Source organism: Mustela putorius, unplaced genomic scaffold (genome assembly GCF_011764305.1).
Source record: "Mustela putorius furo isolate JIRA1106 unplaced genomic scaffold, ASM1176430v1.1 tig00537227_pilon_pilon_pilon, whole genome shotgun sequence".
Classification (NCBI taxonomy): Eukaryota; Metazoa; Chordata; class Mammalia; order Carnivora; family Mustelidae; genus Mustela; species Mustela putorius.
This window is the reverse complement of record NW_025422368.1, coordinates 9,127,950-9,146,969: the sequence shown is the minus strand read 5'-3', so window position 1 is coordinate 9,146,969 and position 19,020 is coordinate 9,127,950. Positions and strand designations below refer to the sequence as shown.

The following is a 19,020-nucleotide window of genomic DNA, read 5'->3' as shown; positions in this document are numbered from 1 at the left end:
CATTAATCTGTCTCCTTCCTTTATTAAAGGAAACTACTTCCCGAAATTGGAGGTAATGTTCTCATGCACATTTTTATTAGTTTAACTTCCTGAATCTCAGTTTTCTATTTGTTATATCTATAGATCAATTATCTTCTGTCATCAGGTAGTTGCAGCCAAGGACAATCAAACTGTTAAACACTTAATGGTCACTACCACTTTGCATGATACCGTGGAAAATGCCATTTAGAAAATAACCACGAGAAACAGAATCATATAGAAAAAAAACCCATATACCCAAGACAATATACTGTATTTTAACTGTAAGTTAAAAGTTAACTATAAGGCCTTGAATTACTTTATGTACCACTATGGGGGAAGGCAGAAATGGACAATTAAATTCTCATAGCACTTTCTTTTAATTACAGAAAATTTCAAACAACCGAAAAGTAGACAGACTAGCATAATGAAATCCCCATATACCCAAATCCCAGTCTCCAAAATTATTAATTCATTCCCACTGTTAATTTATCTACAACCCTCTCAGGATCATTTAGAAATAATTCTGGACATTTTATCATTTAATACATAAATATTTCAGTATGTAACTCCAAAAAGACAAGGGGGAAAAATCCTTAATACCATTCTCACAAACAAAAACCCAGTAATTCCTTAATATCAAATACCCAATGCTCAATTTTCCCCAACTGTCCACAGTTGTATTTTTTTAAAAAGATTTTATTTATTTGACAGAGAGATCGAATGCACATATAAGCAGGCAAAACAGCAGGCAGAGGGAGATGGAGAAACAGGCTCCCCACTGAACAGAGAGCCCACTGTGGGGCTCCATCCCAGGACCCCGGGATGATGACCTGAGCTGAAGGTGGACACTTAACTTACTGTGCCACCCAGGCATCCCAAGTTGTATTTGCTTACTTTCTTTTTATGACATGTTAGAATAAGGATCCAAATAAGGTCCATAAATTGTGGTTGCTTTAATGCTTGTCTCTTTAATCCACAGTCCCCTCCATCCCTCTTAAACTCCTTGGAATTTTCGGACTGAAGAAACCCAAGTCATTCGTCTGTGTCTAAATTTTGCTGACTGCATCCCCTTGTAGTTGCTTAGTATGTTTCTGTGTTTCTATATACCCTATAAATCAGTAGTCAGATTTTTAATCAGATGCAGGGTTTTTCATTTTGTTATTACTACTGTATATTATCTACTTCTATAAGGAGATGTTTAATGTTTGCTGCTCCCTCCTTTTGTGATGCGAACAACCACTGCTGATCACTGCCTAGGAGCCATTAATTCACTACAGTTTACAAAATGCTGATATTCATAATCTGTAATTCCATGTAAAATTATGTGCTGAAATATTTCTTTAAAAAATTAACTTTCCTGGGCACCTGGGTGGCTCAGTGGGTTAAGCCGCTGCCTTCGGCTCAGGTCATGATCTCAGGGTCCTGGGATCGAGTCCCGCATCGGGCTCTCTGCTCAGCAGGGAGCCTGCTTCCTCCTCTCTCTCTGCCTACTTGTGATCTCTCTCTGTCAAATAAATAAATAAAATCTTTAAAAAAAAATTAACTTTCCTTTATTACTGTTCAATTATCCTCATCTATCCATTTACCGCGAGGAAAAGCATGAAAAATGCTTTGATATTTTTCTTCATGTACCGGTTTTCAAAATAAATTAACCTCCTAGCATCCTCCTAAACAGATCAATTAGTGTGTTTACTTATAAGGTAGCGTGATGAACTCTTGGATTTCAACTTATCTGACAGGTCTCAATAACTGTAGTTTTATTACTCTTCTTTTTTTTTTTATTACTCTTCTTGATGCTCAAATTATCCCATTTTTGGCAAGAGGGAGCCCAAGCAAATTGATTCCTAAAGACTTTTTGTTATGATGCAAGTAGTGTTTAAAAACTTCTTGCTTTTAGAAAAATGTTCTAGACACATCTTATTTACTACCTCAAACCTGGAATCAGTCAGTCATTTATTTCAAGATGCCCTGGTACTTTCATTGGGAAATGGTACTAGGAGAACACAACCTAGGCACCAGGGTTGGGGTACACTGTTTTCCTATCACTTAGAAATTTTATTTTATAAATACTCTAACAACTCTTCCGTGTTTTACACTTCAGTGACTTTGTAAAGAATTCAACCAAAATTCATGTCCACCTGGAACCTCAAAATATTATGACATTCAGAAATATGATCTTGGGGCAGCTGGGTGGATCAGTTAAAGCCTCTGCCTTCAGCTTAGGTCATGATCTCAGGATCCTGGGTTCGAGCTCCGTTCGATGGCATAGCAGGCTCCCTGCTCAGCAGGGAGTCTGCTTCTCCCTCACCCTCTCCCTCTGACCCTCCTCCACACTTGCACTCTCTCTCTCTCTCAGATAAATAAAATCTTAAAAAAAACAGAGAGAGAGAGAGAGAGAGAGAGAAAGAAAGAGGATCTTGGCAGATGCAATTCAGGTAAGATTGATATAATACTGGATTAGGGTGGACCTTAACTAAATTCAATGACAGTGTCCTTATCAGAGACAGAAAATGATATACAGGGAGACAAAGAGGAAGGACATGTGAAGACAGAGACAGAGAATCCTGTAATGCAGCTACAAGCCCAAGAATGCCAAGGATTGCCAGGAGCCACCAGAAGTTAGGAAGAGACAAAGAAGGATTCTTCCCTAGAACCCTGAAAAGGATTATGGGTCTGCCAATACTTTGACTTTAGAATTCTAACCACCAGAATGGTGAGAAAACAAATTCCTGTTGGTTTAAACCACCAAGTTGGTGGTTAGTTTGTTACAGCAGCCCTAGGAAATGAATATAGATCTAGGCAATTTTTTTAAAATAAAATCATAAGCAAAAAATATACAGGTATAATAAATAGCTGAGGTATTTGTAAAACCTCCTTACATGTAGAATCAAGCTTTTTCTAATTACACACCTTCCTTAACTTACAATGGGGTTATATCCCAATAAACACACTGTAAGTTGAAAACACCTTAAAACGCATTTAATACACCTAACCTACTGAACCTTACAGCTTAGCTTAGGCCTACCTTTAACACACTCAGAACATTTCCCTTAGCCTATAATTGGGTAAGATCACCTAACACCAAATCTATTTTATAATAAAGTGTTGGATATCTCATGTAATTGACTGAATACTGTACTGAAAGTGAAAAACAGAATGGCTGTACGGGTAGAGAGTAGTTTTAAGTATATTATTTTGGTTACTGTTGTGATTGCATGGCTGACCAGGAGCTGCCTAACATCACAAGAGAGTACTATATGCTATGTATTGCTAGACTTGGAAAAGATCAAAATTCAAAGTACACTTTCTACTGAATGTGTGTCACTTTCACACCACTAAAAGTCAGAAATCATAAATCTAACCATCATAAATTGGGGACCATCTGTAAGATGGCCCAAAGATAAATGGTTTATTTGCATATGACATTCAAACATCCGTATTTCTTCAGAGAACCTCTACTTGGTTGTAGAGTAGGCATCTTCCATGTTCAACAGAGAATTCCTGATTATACACTCCTAAACACTGTACCAGCCTTCACCATTTTAGTAATCAGCAACTCCATTTTAACAATCAAGCCAAGACCTTAAAATCAACCTTATACCCAACATCCAATCCATCAGCAAATCCTGTTAATTTCCCCTTTGAAATACAATAGATTCAGAATTGAACCACTTCTCACTACTTCCACTAATACCTTCTCCGCCCAATCTACCATGATCTTTAGCCTAGAAAATGACCACCTTATTAGTCTCTCAGTCCTCCTATGATCTGTTTCCCCTTAATAGGCAGAGTTGTCCTTTAATAATATGTCAGATGTTATCCCAGAAAGTACTTCCCATCTCACACAGGCCCTAACGGCCCTGCCCACCAATGTCTTATTCTTCCTCCTCTACCTATCTAACTCAATCACTCTAGTCATATTGACCTCTGTAATATTCCTTGAACATATCAAGGTTTTGCTCTTGTCACAGGGCTTTTGCACTTGCTGTTATCTCACTTAGAACGTTCTTCCTTGAGATATTCTTTATGACTTCATCCCTTAATTATTCTAGGTTGCTATTCAAATATAAACTCACCAAGAGGCTTTCCTTGACCACTTACATGAGATAATCACATCTATAATATCATCATTCTTTATCACTTTACCCTGTTCTATTCTTCTTTAAAGCATTTATCACTACCTGTCATATTACACACATTTATCTTTTCATTGTCCACAGAAGATACTCCGTTAGCAAGCACTTTGTCTCTTTAGTATACTGCTATACTCCTAAGAGTCTACAACTGTGCTTAGCATGGTTTATTGAATGGGATGAGTTGATCTCAATTCTCCTGCTCTACTAGTACAAACATCTCACACTGAGTACATACTGTGTATGGATTTAGAACTTAAACCTGAGTAATTTTCATTAAATACAATACTTAAATACAAACTAATTATGTTATCAGGTACGTAATCTATTTCAATGCAGGAAGTAAAACTGGCCATGTTAGATATATTAAATTCCCCAAGTAAAAAGCAACATCACAGAAAAAAACTAAAAGGAAAATCACCAAGTACCCTCAAATGAATCCAGACTTGTATACACATTTGCTCATAATTACCTAGGTATTAGTTAGTACTTCTGTAGTATCCACTCATAAAGCATAATGAGTATTTTTTACTATCAGGCATCTTAACAAGTAGACATAGCACTACTTTAACAGGGCTTGGACAATGTTAACCTTCTGGCAGGAATAGTTTTCTCTCTCTAAAAATAAAGCCAGGCAGAAGATAAACACTAAAGGAAATTACAGTAGTCTTAAAATTAAGATTAATATAGTGAAAGCATGCCAAATTATTTAAAGAAAATCTAAAACATCATTTAATCTTCCTCAGCCATAAATTTTATATCAGATCCTAGAATTATACCAAGCAAAGGCTATCCATAAAAAATGATGCTAATCTATAGCAATGACAGAAGAAGTTTTGACATCTAAAGTTTTTAACTAAAGAAAAATGCTATACGACCACAGAAGTCCTTATATTGCAATTTCATGTAATCAGTGAATTCAAAGGCAGTAAATCTGGGCATCCATGAACCTGAGAGATCATGTTAATTCTAATCAGCAAAAGTAATAACATCCAAACCTCATAATCTACAAAAAAATGAAGCTGATTATCATTTACTTTTAAGAACAGTGAATTCATTAATTCTTTATATCTATAAATAGAACTTCATAGGAACCTAATCTGAAAAATAAATGTTCACCCCCCTGCTTATAAACAACCTATAGTAAGTTCTTCTTTGAAACAGAATCAATAGCCTGAGCCCTGAGGAGGAGTCACAAAGAACGGTGGTGCCATTTTTCTCACACCCTGCTGCAAAGCTTTACTAACTTAGAGAACCATGCACTAGAAAAGAACAAAAGACAGGAATATTTAACTGCTCATCAGATAAATATGTAAGAGGTGCTCCATTTCCAAACAGTTTCAAGTTAGAAGTGTGATTAGAGGCCAAACTACAACTTCTTCTGGGAACTGTGAATTAACTTCCTACTGCCATAGACCTCTCTCAGTAACTATAAGGCTACTGCTTACAGTTTCTGGCCCACAAGGTATTTTACCTTATCTCCCCTAAGCACTTCTGCACTAATATATGGAGTAAGACCACATGCAGGCTGCTACCCACCAAGTAATTAGAAAACACTCTTTTCTCCTTTTCCTTTTCTCACACACACACACACACACACACACACACACACGTGTGCATGCACACGCACTCGCACTCAATCTCTTCCCTCCTTCCAAGCTGAGCATAAAAGGGGGGAAGGGAAAGCATAAATGATTACATGGCAACAGTTGATATAGGACTGAACACAATGTACAGAGCTCAGTAGAGCTCTCTGTATGACTATTTTCTTTTCTTTTTTTTTTTTTTTTAAAGATTTTATTTATTTATTTGACAGAGAGAAATCACAAGTAGATGGAGAGGCAGGCAGAGAGAGAGAGAGGGAAGCAGGCTCCCTGCTGAGCAGAGAGCCCGATGCAGGACTCGATCCCAGGACCCCGAGATCATGACCTGAGCTGAAGGCAGCGGCTTAACCCACTGAGCCACCCAGGCGCCCTGTATGACTATTTTCTGAACCAAAATGTATCTAATAAGAACTTTAACGCAAGCACTGAAGAAACAAAAAAGGGTAGAAAACACAAGTTAAACAAGTCACTTACTATGTGTCATCTTCAAATCCTTAAGTTTTGCATTTAACATATCTTCTTTTATGACTTTTTTTCTGTAAACATTAATAGAGAGGTGAAATAACTAAGAGAACTTTGTTGTTCTGCTCATTTTTCAGTTCACTGCCAAGCAAAATGAAATGGATTATGCACTGAGTTTTAAATTCTAGCAAAGAAAGAATGACCAGTTGCTACTCCCCATTCAGATGTCACTCTCCACTCCAATGACTTACAAGGGAGGTTCACTACCAAGAAAAAAAACACCCAAACCAAACCAAATAAAAAACCACAATCCCCTTCCCTGGAACTGGTAGAAAGTAACAGAAAGGAAGGGGCATCAGGGGTTTTGTACTGCTTTAGAAGGGAGAGGCAGCACTGAATGGATATCAAGGTGCTACAGAGACTACAGTGAATATAAGATTGAATGAAAGGAATGCTAAAACACCAAAGACTCCAAAAAAGAATATACTATAAATATTCAATAGCTGACAGGTTTTCCGCCTGGGGAGAAATTATGGAGGGGCTGATTTGGTAGGCAAAAGCAAATTATTATTTTGTAATTGTTATTTCTCTATACCATCCCGCTACCACAAATCCCTGAGAAAAAGCAGTTAAGCATATGAACTACCTCAGCTGTGTTAGACCCAGTGTATGACCCTGTTATATAGGACATACAGTGATGACCACTGCACTCTCAGTAAGGGCCAAAGAACTGTGGTAATTCAGAGGAAGCATAAAAATGTATATTCTTGACACAGTCATATCAAGTAACAGGAGATGTATCAAGAATGAAGCTAGCAGAAGTTTCTCAGAGTCCTAGGAAAAGTGTGCTACCATCTTCTCTGTAAACATAAATGCAAGAATCAAAACTGACTCCGAGTTAAAAGAAAATGTTAATAAAATTTGCTCTAATGCATTTACTAACTTGGGTTTATGGCTGTTCCACGAATCCCTTAAAATCACATACAAAGTTTTGTGTGTATGTTTTATGACCTGTTTTTCTGGTAGAAACTGTCAATAGTCTTCTTCAGATTCTAAAATAAGTCCATAACTTCCAAAAAGATCTAAAGATCCGCAGTGTTATAAACTGTGGCATGACTGCATAAATCTTAACAACTATTGTCAACTGTTTTATTTTATTCATTCATTCATTTATTTTTTAAAGATTTTATTTATTTATCTGACATACAGAGATCACAAGCAGGCAGAGAGGCAGGCAGAGAGAGAGGAGGAAGCAGGCTCCCCACTGAGCAGAGAGCCCCATGCGAGGCTTGATCCCAGGACCCTGAGATCATGATCTGCGCCAAAGGCAGAGGCTTTAACCCACTGAACCACCCAGGCGCCCCTGTCAACTGTTTTAGTAACTAAATAAATCTACTCTGTTAAGAAATCAGTATTCAAGGGGTGCCTTTATGGGTCCAAACTCTTGGTTTCAGCTTGGGTCATGATCTCAGGGTTGGGATATCGAGCTAAGTGAGGCTGCATGCTCAGCACAGAATCTGCTTAGACTCTCTCTCTCCCTCTACCACACACCCCCTACTAAAATAAGTGAATGAATCTTTGAAAGAAAAAAAAAAGAAATTAGTATTGTGATTAAATATACTAATGAATCATAGGTTTCATTATGAATTTGACAATATATATTGTCTTCAGAATACAATTTTTGGAAAGCTCTGAATATATGTCAGATCAAAATGGGCTTAACTTCTAAATGTACTGGAACAATTTAAGTATTAATAATGAATTAATTTCCAGTACACTATCTTCTCAATTTAGTTCAAAAAATATGTTAAATACCTAATAAACTCAAGTACTAAGCACTGTATTTCTAGGCAATTACATTTTAACAACAGTAATTAAAGAAAGAAATCCAAACATGTTAAAACATAAATGGTTGTTATGGTAGGTACCAAGTGCCTGCTACTATACAAAAAAAGAAAACTATAAAGATAATAATAAGCAGTTTCAATTATAACTGTCTCATAAAGAATGTTGTGCTATATCGTTAGTTATTTTCTACTTTTTGTCCATAAATACTAGAGTGGTGCTAACCAAAATGTGGTCAGTATACCAATACTTACTCATTATTGGTTTGTCATAAACAGAAATGAATAAGCTTTAATTTACACTGCTATAACACTTTTATTTTATAAAAATATTCATCTAAACAGATTACAGAAAAAAAAAAACCAAAAAAATTCATGAATAAGATAGTTCAAATTCAATTCTCAGATTTCAGCGGATCATTTCTTAATATCAAGTGTGTGCTTTAAAAGAAATAATTAAATACATTTAAACGCTACGTTGTTAAAAAAAAAAAGATAACTCTTTATTTTTTATTATTAGCTACCTTCTGGTTTTAAACGTTTGGACTCCACTTATGAAGTTCATCACTAACCTCATACAGCTTTTAGAATTTTCACAACAGGAGAGCTGCTTCTTAAAAGAGCTTTCAGTTTTGTCTTTTGTTTCTCTCAACTGTCTTTTTACTTGAACCTAGAAGAAAAGCAAAATCCTTAAAGTGATAATCCAGCACCACAAATGATAGCCTATCAATTCTCCTCTGAAAGCATAAAAAAATTAAAGAAGCAAAATTTTCTGAATGAAAGGGTAGCCCAAACACATGCTTATTCATTCAAGTATCCTAAGCTTTAAGACTGGTAAGTGTGCTAAAGCTCCAGGGAAACAAAATAGTGAGAGGCATGTAAACAGAAAGTGCTCTTGAGCACAGATCTCTGTATACATGTAGGACTGAGAAATTTACTATTTGAGGATAAAAGAGAAGACTTTAATGAGTCAGTCCTAAAGAGTAGGAATTTGTCTAAGAAAAAAGTATTCTGAATAGAAGAATGAACATAGTTACAAGGAACAATGAGAAGCCAATGCAGATCGGTAAGAAAATATTAGCAGGATATGAAGCTGATGTAACATATTAGGAACAGATTGTAAAGGGGTTCAAATAAGAAAATAATTCCAGGGGAAACAGTGAATAAATGGAGGTATTAAAGCATTGTAGAGAACAAACCAGTTAAGGAGAGACTATAAAGTCTGGGAAACCAGAAGAAAGCTTTTAGAGTTGTATAGCAGATCTACACACTGAGAGAGATAAGATACTAGCCATATGTGGTTATTGAGCACTGAAATGTGGCTTGTCTGAATTGAGATGTACTCTAAGTGTAAAACTATATACTGTATTTCAAAGATATAGAACAAGATAAAACCTCTCAATAATTCTTTAAAATTACCTTATGTTGACATAATACATTAGTTATGTTCGATTAAATATACTATAAAAATTTATTTTAATGGTTTCTTTTTACTCTTTCAATGTAACTACTGAAAATAAAAATTTTAAATTATAGTGGCTTGTACTATATTTCTATTGGCAGAACCAGTCTAAATGACAGCATGAAGGTCTACAAAGAAGTGACAAAAAAAGAATGAAGAGAAAACAAATTTAAAACATTGCTCAGGGCGCCTGGGTGGCTCAGTGGGTTAAGGCCTCTGCCTTTGGCTCAGGTCATGATCCCAGGGTCCTGGGATGGAGCCCTGCATCGGGCTCTCTGCTCAGCAGGGAGCCTGCTTCCTCCTCTCTCTGCCTGCCTCTGCACCTACTTGTGATCTCTGTCTGTCAAATAAATAAATAAAAAAAAAGACATTGCTCAGAAGGACTAAGCAAAGATGAGGGAGAAAGAAAAAAAGGAAAACTCCCAGATGAGTTCTGGATCTGTTAATGTTTACATTCCTCAGTATTCTACACGGAGATATCCAACAAGCAGATGAAAACATAAATCTAGTTCTGAGGAAAGAGATCTGGGCTAGTGATAGTTTTAAAAGCCATACAAATACCTGTAAGAGCTTATAACTACTGGAGTACTTGAGAAGATTTAGAGAGAAAGTATCCCCAGGACACTGAAAGGAATTTGAAATTTAAGAAATGATTTTTAAGAAGGTAAGGAAGGCAGAGAGATGATAAGATTGTGAAAAGGTCAGAAAAGTAAAACATACATACAAAATTCATAAAAAGATACCCTATAAGCCAAAGAAAATAAAGGGCAGTCAAAAGTACCACATGCAGAAAACAAAGAATTATCCCAAACCTTAGTGAGGACACTTTTACAGAGGTAAAATGTTCAATATGAATTGAAAAACAAGTATAAAAAGGGAGTAAGCAAGTACAGATGTCTCATTCGTTTAGTTGGAAAGGGATAAAGTGAAGATTCAGAAGTAAAGGTCAAAGGAAAATATTAACAACATATAGTTAGTATCACATAATAAGAAATACTTAAGTGACTAAATTAGGTTAACACTCCTCTAAACTTTTTTAAAAAAATTTATTTGAGAGAGGAAGGGAGAGAGGGAGAGAGAGATAAAGTGCCAAACAGATTGCGCTCAGTGTGGTAATTAACCTGGGGCCCAAACTCACAACCCCAAGATCACAACCAAGCAGAAACTGAGCGTGGGGCACTCAACCAACTGCACCAACCAGGCACCCCTGCAGACTTTTAATTTAAGTAAAATACAAACCATATTAAAGAAAACATAAGTTGTTAATCTAAGCAACAAAAACAGTATTTCACATAAAGCTACAAAATAAAGTTTTAGAGGACAGTATCTTTAGAAGCTAGTTCATGCCAATACATCTTCAGCAACATTATATATATAGTCGGGAAAAACAGAGAATCTATCTTTCAGAGAAGCCATGCTTTAATTTTGATCATAACATTTATATAGTATCTTTCTCCAAGACATACTAATTTATATAGATGCACAATTAACACAATTACAACAAGCAAAATAATTTTTTACATATGTCATATTATTTGAATTATAATCTCATTTGTTCCTTATGTCACTGAGACTCATCTGGTAAAAATATATCAAAACAAATTATAAATACCTACACTGAGAATACCTTATGCTTAAATAGTTGTATGTCACTTCCATACCCATTTCTATTCATAAAGACAGCAACTGAGTTGTTATGGGCTTATCATGCTACTTGGGAACAGTCTTCCTCTCTACCCCTCATCATTGGCATCAGGTATGTATATATTGAAAATTCCTTTTTTTTTTTTGTAAACTCTACCTGCAAATGGGCTTGAACTCATTACCCTGAGATCAAGAGCTGCACGTTCTACCAAATGAGCCAGCCAAGTACCGCAATGCATCATTCATGACTTGTAAATGTTATCTCAAGAAATCTTCTCATATATCTTATATAACTACTTACTCTCCTTTTGTCATTTCACCTTTTACTCATTAACTCAGGAATATGTTCCTATTTCTTTTTTCTTCTTTTATTTGTAAGCCAAATATTAATCTAAATACAAACCATAATCATGGTTCATAACCATAAATAACATCAATGAGGTTATGTATTTAAATGTGCATCTCATGAAAGTGATTATGATTAAGGATTACAATAAAATTGTACGTAAAGAATAAAAGTCATCTGCCTATACTAACCCTGAAACTGTGAGCAGTCTCTCTCAAGATCTCTACAAAACCCCATATTCTCTAATTGCTCACTTTCCTTCAAGCACCAGCATTTAAAAACAAAGATACCATTTTATATTTAGTTTTATTGGCTTAATCTTCCAAACATAATAATGCTTTTCATGAAAAACAATTTTCAGGTCTTTCAAACTTAAGTTTTTGTGGGGTCAGTCTTTGAATCTCATATTCCATTTCAAACCCCTTTTCAATGGAAGAATATATTCAAAGCACTATCCAATTAATTAGTAAATGTTTCTGATATATAATCATCCTCACACTAAAAACATTCTAAAAATTTAAACCTCCTACAATTTAAGACTAAATGTGAAACTTCCTTTAGAGCATCAGAAGTCGTATTTTGTGGAAAATCGTAAGGTGACTACCATAGATATGTCTTCTTTAAGAAGGCAAAGAATAAAAAGGGTTCATAATTTTTGTAGCCTTGTAGAAAGGTCTAGGCTTGCCATGCTGAATAGAAATAATAATCACATACTAAACCTAAAGTTGAACAATTCATAAATATACTCAAACTGGAAATCTATTAAAGAAAATCATCTCAACTAAGTTTATACATTTCATACTACAAAGTAAAACATAAACCTTACCTTAACACAACCCTCCAATGCACTCAATTTAAACACTGCCTGAAATGGTTTTCGGTCTACAGGACATGTAGCCAGTATCTGAAAAATGATTAGCAAATTGTAACTTTACAAATGTTTCTTTAGAACAGATCAAAATTAAACCATAACAAATGCATTTATAATAAGTTTTCCACTAGAAAAGGAAACAGAAAAATAATTTCTCTTCTTTCAAAGATAAAGATAAAATACTTTCCACCTATACCATGTCAAAGTCTAATAAATAAAAACGGGTAATAAATATCCTAAATTTGTTCAATTCATTCAAACATTTACTGAGCACCTACTACATGCTGGCTACATAAGTGTACTATACCAATCCACAAGAGATAAAATCTCTGTTATCAAAATATAAAGATAATTCCATTAAGACCTGCTTGCCCAGCTGAGAACTACTGGTATACTGAAAGGAGAACTACATGGAAATCAACAGCTCTGTGACCTAAAGCACTTGGGCAACTCTAAATCAGCTGTAGAAAGGAATGACTTGGACAGGTCCTGTACAGATCTTAATATTCTATGACTTAACATTTCTCCCCAAATCAATTGTTTTGAATGAACAGTTACACCAGCAATAATGTCTCCAGAAGTAGTTTCCTATATATCCTTTAGGATATATCCCACACATACATGTATATATGGTGTATCTTTTTAATATACAGTAAAACTAAACATATGCTGAACCAAATTTTCCCTCTTAATTATGTATCTTAAACTGGTTTATATTACTATTTCTGAGTGGTCCCATTCTCTATTAATAACATGGTATGCTTAAGAGTTTTAATTTACGGGGTGCCTGGGTGGCTCAGTGGGTTAAGCCGCTGCCTTCAGCTCAGGTCATGATCCCAGGGTCCTGGGACCGAGTTCCGCATCGGGCTCTCGGCTCAGTGGGGAGCCTGCTTCTCCACCCCTCACCACCCCGCCTGCCTCTCTGCCTACTTGTGATCTCTGTCTGTCAAATAAATAAATAAAATCTTTTTTTAAGAAAAAAAAAATTTTAGTTTACATTTCCTTTTATAGTAAGATTGGGCATATTTTTGTATTTTTAAGTGCTTCACAAAGTTCCTTTTCTTTAAATTATTTATTCATTGCCCTTTGCCTAACTTTTTTATTAAGTTTCTAATCTTTTTAAAATTGAATTGTAGGCACTCCTTATAGATTAAGGAAAATAGTCTTTTGATCACTGTGATCCTAAATGAACTTTGATAAAATTATTTCCTATACTTTCAAAATAAATGTGCATCAACTATAGGAGTTTCTGTGATTACAGTATTTAAATATTTGCATAGAAATAGGTTTATATTATTTAAATTATTAAAGATACAGTATGTTGCCCATTGGTAGCATGATGAAGGGAAGATTCTATACCATATAAAAATACCAAAAGGTGATATTACTAGTGCTCATGGTTATAAAAGTAAAACAGAATTTTAACAATGTAACAGCAAAAGCCTAAAAGACCACAACATTGTAGTGGAATTTTGGTAAATTATCTTATATTCTCTAGTGAAAAATGTTGGGGTGCCTGGGTGGCTCAGTGGGTTAAAGCCTCTGCCTTCAGCTCAGGTCATGGTCCCAAGTTCCTGGGATCGAGCCCTGCATCAGGCTCTCTGCTCGGCGGCGAGACTGCTTCCCTTCCCCTCTCTCTCTGCCTGCCTCTCTATCTACTTGTGATCTCTGTCTGTCAAATAAACAATAAATAAAATCTTTAAAAAAAATATGTTGTCATTTTTGCCTTTCTGGACTATGGAACATACCAAGATACACTTACATAAGCACAGGTCGATAGACTATGTGTAGCCTTTGATCATAGAATACATTTTCACAAAGCCTGTGCATCACTTTGAGAGCAGCCAAAATACAAATTGAGTTACTTTCTACTTACTCTAAAAAGTAGTTTTTCTCTTCCTCTTAAGTAGGCCTTGATAAAATGTTTTACCACATCTGAATTAGGAAATGTGACCTTACTGCATTAAATCAGTTCAGACTGGTAGAAGCCAGCTCCGCTTACTTCCAAGTAATAGGGATTTAGGATGCTATTACTTTCCTTACAGAAAACTTGACCCCTTAAGAAGCTTTGCAACAAGTAGTGACAAAGCTGTCCATCTTTTTAAATGATGCACTGCAAATATCAATTCTAGTTGAGTTCTTTTGTGATTGTTGCTTACCATATTAACATTTTCTATATGAAATTTCTTAAACTGGAATTTAAGGAGATTAAGACAACTAAATTTAAAACAATTTAATACAACTAAGGTTGTATTAATATATTTATAACTCAAAATAGTATTTAAAAGTAAAAATTTTCAAGGTGCCTGGATGGCTCAGTTGGTTAAGCGCCCAAATCAGGTCACGATCTCAGGGTTGTAGTAGGGTCAAGCCCTGTATCAGGCTCCACACTGGGTATAGAGCCTAGTTAAAATTTTCTCTTTCCCTCTTCTGTCTGTCTGTCTCTCTGGTTTAAAAAAATAAATAAAAACTTTCAAGTTCTTATAAATAACTAAAGTTTCAGAATATTCTTCTATTTTAAAGGCAAATTTAGATAAATATTTTTTTTAAAAAAGCTCAAACAATGATAGATGAAAACTGTTTCCATCCATGTTCTTTAAAAAGCCATTAACAAAGATGTATGGAAGCTGTGAATCTACTATGTACTTTCATATCTTGCTCTGAGAGTAACCTTGAGCAAGTAACATACTTTTCCTGCGTCTCAGTTACCTCATTTGTAACTATGTGGATAATAGAACTTCTAAGGTTCTTACCGGAATTAATCTTAGAAGAGTGTATGTCATATACTAAGCATTGTGTAAAGTCTTCTAAACATCAACTAACTTCACTGCACAAACAAAAAAAGCTTAGTTCATTAACAAAAAGACAACCCACAATATGATTTATACATGCATGTGAGAGACCATTCTCAATGATTTTTATGGAAGTTAAAATATTTCATTTTATTATAACTATTTCAAAACACTAATATCTAACAAATAAAGAAAGCCACTGTGTTCAAGAAACTTACTCTAAATTAGGTGCATCGAATCTTTCAAAAACTTTGAAATTACATAACTGTATTTTCTTCCTTATCAAATTTCCTCATTTGACACCAGCTATATGGCACTCCTGCCTTTAAAACTGACAGTTTTAACTGAGACATTCCATTTTGATGTTTCAAATAACAGGGTTCTGAGTAAGATTTTGGTTTTGTTCTGTTCTCCTTAAGCTTAATTGCCACAGATTTGTTTAAGGTTTCATTTGAAGAAAAGGTTTCACTGCTATTACAAAAACAAAAAGAAAACAGCAAAAAGTCAGAAAGCCATTGTTATATATTATCAAAATTTGTATATGCTTACATTTTCTAAATCTAGTTAGTACTAGAAAATAAGTTAATAGGTTTTCTTTAGCTCAGGCTCGGCCATCAGAAAAAATGCTGAAAAACCAAGTTATCCTCTCCAGTTAAGGAAGCAAAGGTCAGAAAACAAGCTACCTACAGTATCTTTGCCATGGCTACTTAGAAATGATGATATTCAGTTCTGACCTTAGAACAGTTTAACAAAACAATTCAAAGGGTAAATAGAAGAGAAATTTGGTTATCCTGAGTTAAGTTGTCATAGCATACTTCAAGAGATTAAGACTGACTAAAGAAGGGGCACCTGGGCACCTGGGTGGCTCAGTGGGTTCAAGTCTCTGCCTTCAGCTCAGGTCATGATCCCAGGGTCTTGGGATCGAGCCCCGAATCAGGATCCCTGCTCAGCAGGAAGCCTGCTTCCTCCTCTCTCTCTCTGCCTACTTGTGATCAATGTCTGTCAAATATATAAAAATAAATTTTTTTTTAAGATTTTATTTATTTATTTGACAGAGAGAGATCACAAGTAGGCAGAGAGGCAGGCAAAGGCTTAACCCACTGAGCCACCCCGGCGCCCCAATAAATAAAATCTTTAATTAAAAAAAAAAAAAAGATTGACTAAAGAAGAATAAAAAAAGATCAAAACAGATTTTTAAAAAATCAAGTGGATCATTAATTTTTTTGTTAATGTATACTGTAAGAAAAGTACACAGGGCAAAGTTCAAAGACACCATCATTAGCAGGTACTAATGCATAAAATTACAGATAACATGATGATCAAATACCTTTACTAGGAAAGTTTTGCAAATAGAGTTTAAAAAATGGTTTGCACTGGCCTAATTTTAAGGCATTCCCAAGGGTACTTCACCCTTATACCCAACAGACAGCCATTCAGAAAATGTCAGATATTTTAATCTTAGTCTTCACAGTTTGTTACTAATATAGATGATTTAGTTTTTAAGTTGTATGGTTTTAAAAAATGCACAAGTCAAACTAACATAGAAAATTCTGAACTAATATGCTTATTGTGCTTAAAAGTGTGACTTCAGTTTTGAAGAAAATTATCCCAAATTTTGTTTTCCTTATATACACAAAATAAATACCCCTTGATTATTCACCATTTCGATTTCTTATATACATCAAAAATACTCAATCACCTATTTAAGCCAATATGACTTTCATTTCAACAATCTGTAAAGTATCTTACTTTGTTTTATAATCAACATAGTTCAATATCACCATTCAACTTGACAGAGCTACAAAATTAATAGAATTTGATCACTGCTTTACAATGTAATGTGTATTGAAAAACAGAGCATAATTTTATGTATGAAGCTCTGTACTAAGGTTTTCTCAGTGGAGGCAATTTTGATAGGAAAAAAAAAAATCTTCCTAATGATTTTAGTAAAACATACCCTAGTATTCTGAAGCGTTGTAAATTCTCAGCTCAGACAAACCCATATTTAAATGTAAGAACAGGAAACCTTCCTTATTTGGAATTCAGGATTCTTGATTCCTAATATTTCTTGCTTCCTGTTGCTGCTCTATCCTCAATCACAAAGGCTGCCTACAGATAGCCCCTCCTAGAGAGAGAGAAGCAAGTGTTAAAGGTAAGCGCTTAAGACTAAATCTCAGTACCTATGCTTCTAAGTAGGTTTGTCTGTTCATGGGAATCTCTAGAACATCTATTCTTCCTACTAACAAATAGAGCACAATACATAAAACTACAGTTCAAGAGCAAATAAAAAGGATTTAGGAATGCATACCATTAGAGGCTTATTTTGAAAACCTATTCACAAGAACCTATTTTTCTTGTTAATGGTTCTAAGATACCTAGCCTGAACACCTCCAAAGAAAGTGCTCACCTGTAGTCAGACAGACTACAAGATCCCTATCACACTTAACCAGTTTCTTCAAGACAGTCCTTGTCAGTCCACATTAGTAAAACTGTGGTTCTTTGTAACAGCTTTCAGAAATCTATTCCTAAAGGACAAATGACTGTCAGTGACAAAATTAATACCAAGAAAGCATTTTGTCTAACTACTCAAAGGGAACCCTTTTTGGTTCTTGAAAACTCAACAGTTGGGTAAGAATTACTTTTAATTATAATTTCTTTTTACATTTAATAGTTAATACTTTCTTTCTCTGGAAAAATAAAAACACTAAATTCCATAAACTACCTGCACAAATCATTTTAAAATTTTGACATTTAAAAGTAGAATATACAGAAATACATCTTAATTTACCTAATTGGTAAAAACAGTATTAAATGAAAATCTATTACATTTATGCTTTAGATTACAAGTGTTCACTTTAGATAATGAGTGGTTCACAATGTAAAAATATTCCTTGCTTTACCAAAGGATTCATCTATGAGGAGAAACAACAGGGGATCTGGAATAATGAGTCACAAATTCCAAGCTCTGGAGGACCCAGAATGAGCAACCTCTCTTACTTTTAGGATGATGACAGTCCTGAATCACCTCTACACAAGTTGTAATAAGTAAATGAAATAATGTATTTGACAATGCTTTACAAAGTTTTAAAGATAAGGACTAGCAGTATTGCTCCACAGATGTTTACATTTTTGTTCACAGCGAACTACACAACAGAGAGGTTTAGTCTCATTCAGGAATAAACAAAAACTAAAATTCCAGGAAAAAAATTAAAGAAATCCAGGCAATATAGCTTTGAAAAGTATTCTAATCACTAGAATGTAAATTTCTACTCACTGCATAAAGAATATCTACATATAAAACCCATCAGTAATCAAGATATAAGTCAACTAGTCAGGTTCTGATTTTTTGGTATGCATTATTAATTGAAAAATAAATTCCTCACCTGGCTGCATTGAACACTGTCGTTTAACTTCTTCAAGAACTGTACTCATCATAGTAAGACCCTCTTCATTTCTACTCTCAGAATAGAAAACATACCTTTGCCAGCTGTCCAAATTTGATTTCCTTAACCTTACTTTCTCAAACTGAAGCTATCAGCATTTGGTATGCGATGGAAAACTGAGATAAATAAGTTGGAAGATAATTTGCTTACAGAAAGAAAGATAATCACATTTAAAAAATTACTTAAGGGAGGAGTCAAGATGGCGGAGAAGTAGCAAGCTGAGACTGCTTCAGCTAGCCGGAGATCAGCTAGATAGCTTATCTAAAGATTGCAAACACCTGAAAATCCATCGGCAGATCGAAGAGAAGAAGAACAGCAATTCTGGAAACAGAAAATCAGCCACTTTCTGAAAGGTAGGACCGGCGGAGAAGTGAATCCAAAGCGACGGGAAGATAGAC

The 19,020-nt window shown here is 34.9% G+C and overlaps 1 protein-coding gene across 10 annotated transcripts in view; it reads right to left on the bottom strand.

Moving 5' to 3' along the window:
- SCAF11 (SR-related CTD associated factor 11) overlaps positions 1-19,020 on the bottom strand; it is a 79,470-nt gene that overhangs the window by 23,485 nt on the left and 36,965 nt on the right. For 8 of the 10 annotated variants that reach the window (XM_045073206.1, XM_045073207.1, XM_013062995.2 and 5 more), the window contains 3 exons: positions 12,343-12,420; positions 8,589-8,734; positions 6,233-6,294 (listed from right to left, as the gene is read on the bottom strand). In XM_045073206.1, the coding sequence (XP_044929141.1) occupies positions 6,233-6,294; positions 8,589-8,734; positions 12,343-12,420 (286 nt within the window). Of the gene's footprint in view, positions 1-6,232; positions 6,295-8,588; positions 8,735-12,342; positions 12,421-15,397; positions 15,651-17,136; positions 17,305-19,020 lie in introns of all 10 variants that reach the window. The other 2 variants (XM_045073209.1, XM_004765583.3) reach the window with 2 other exon arrangements.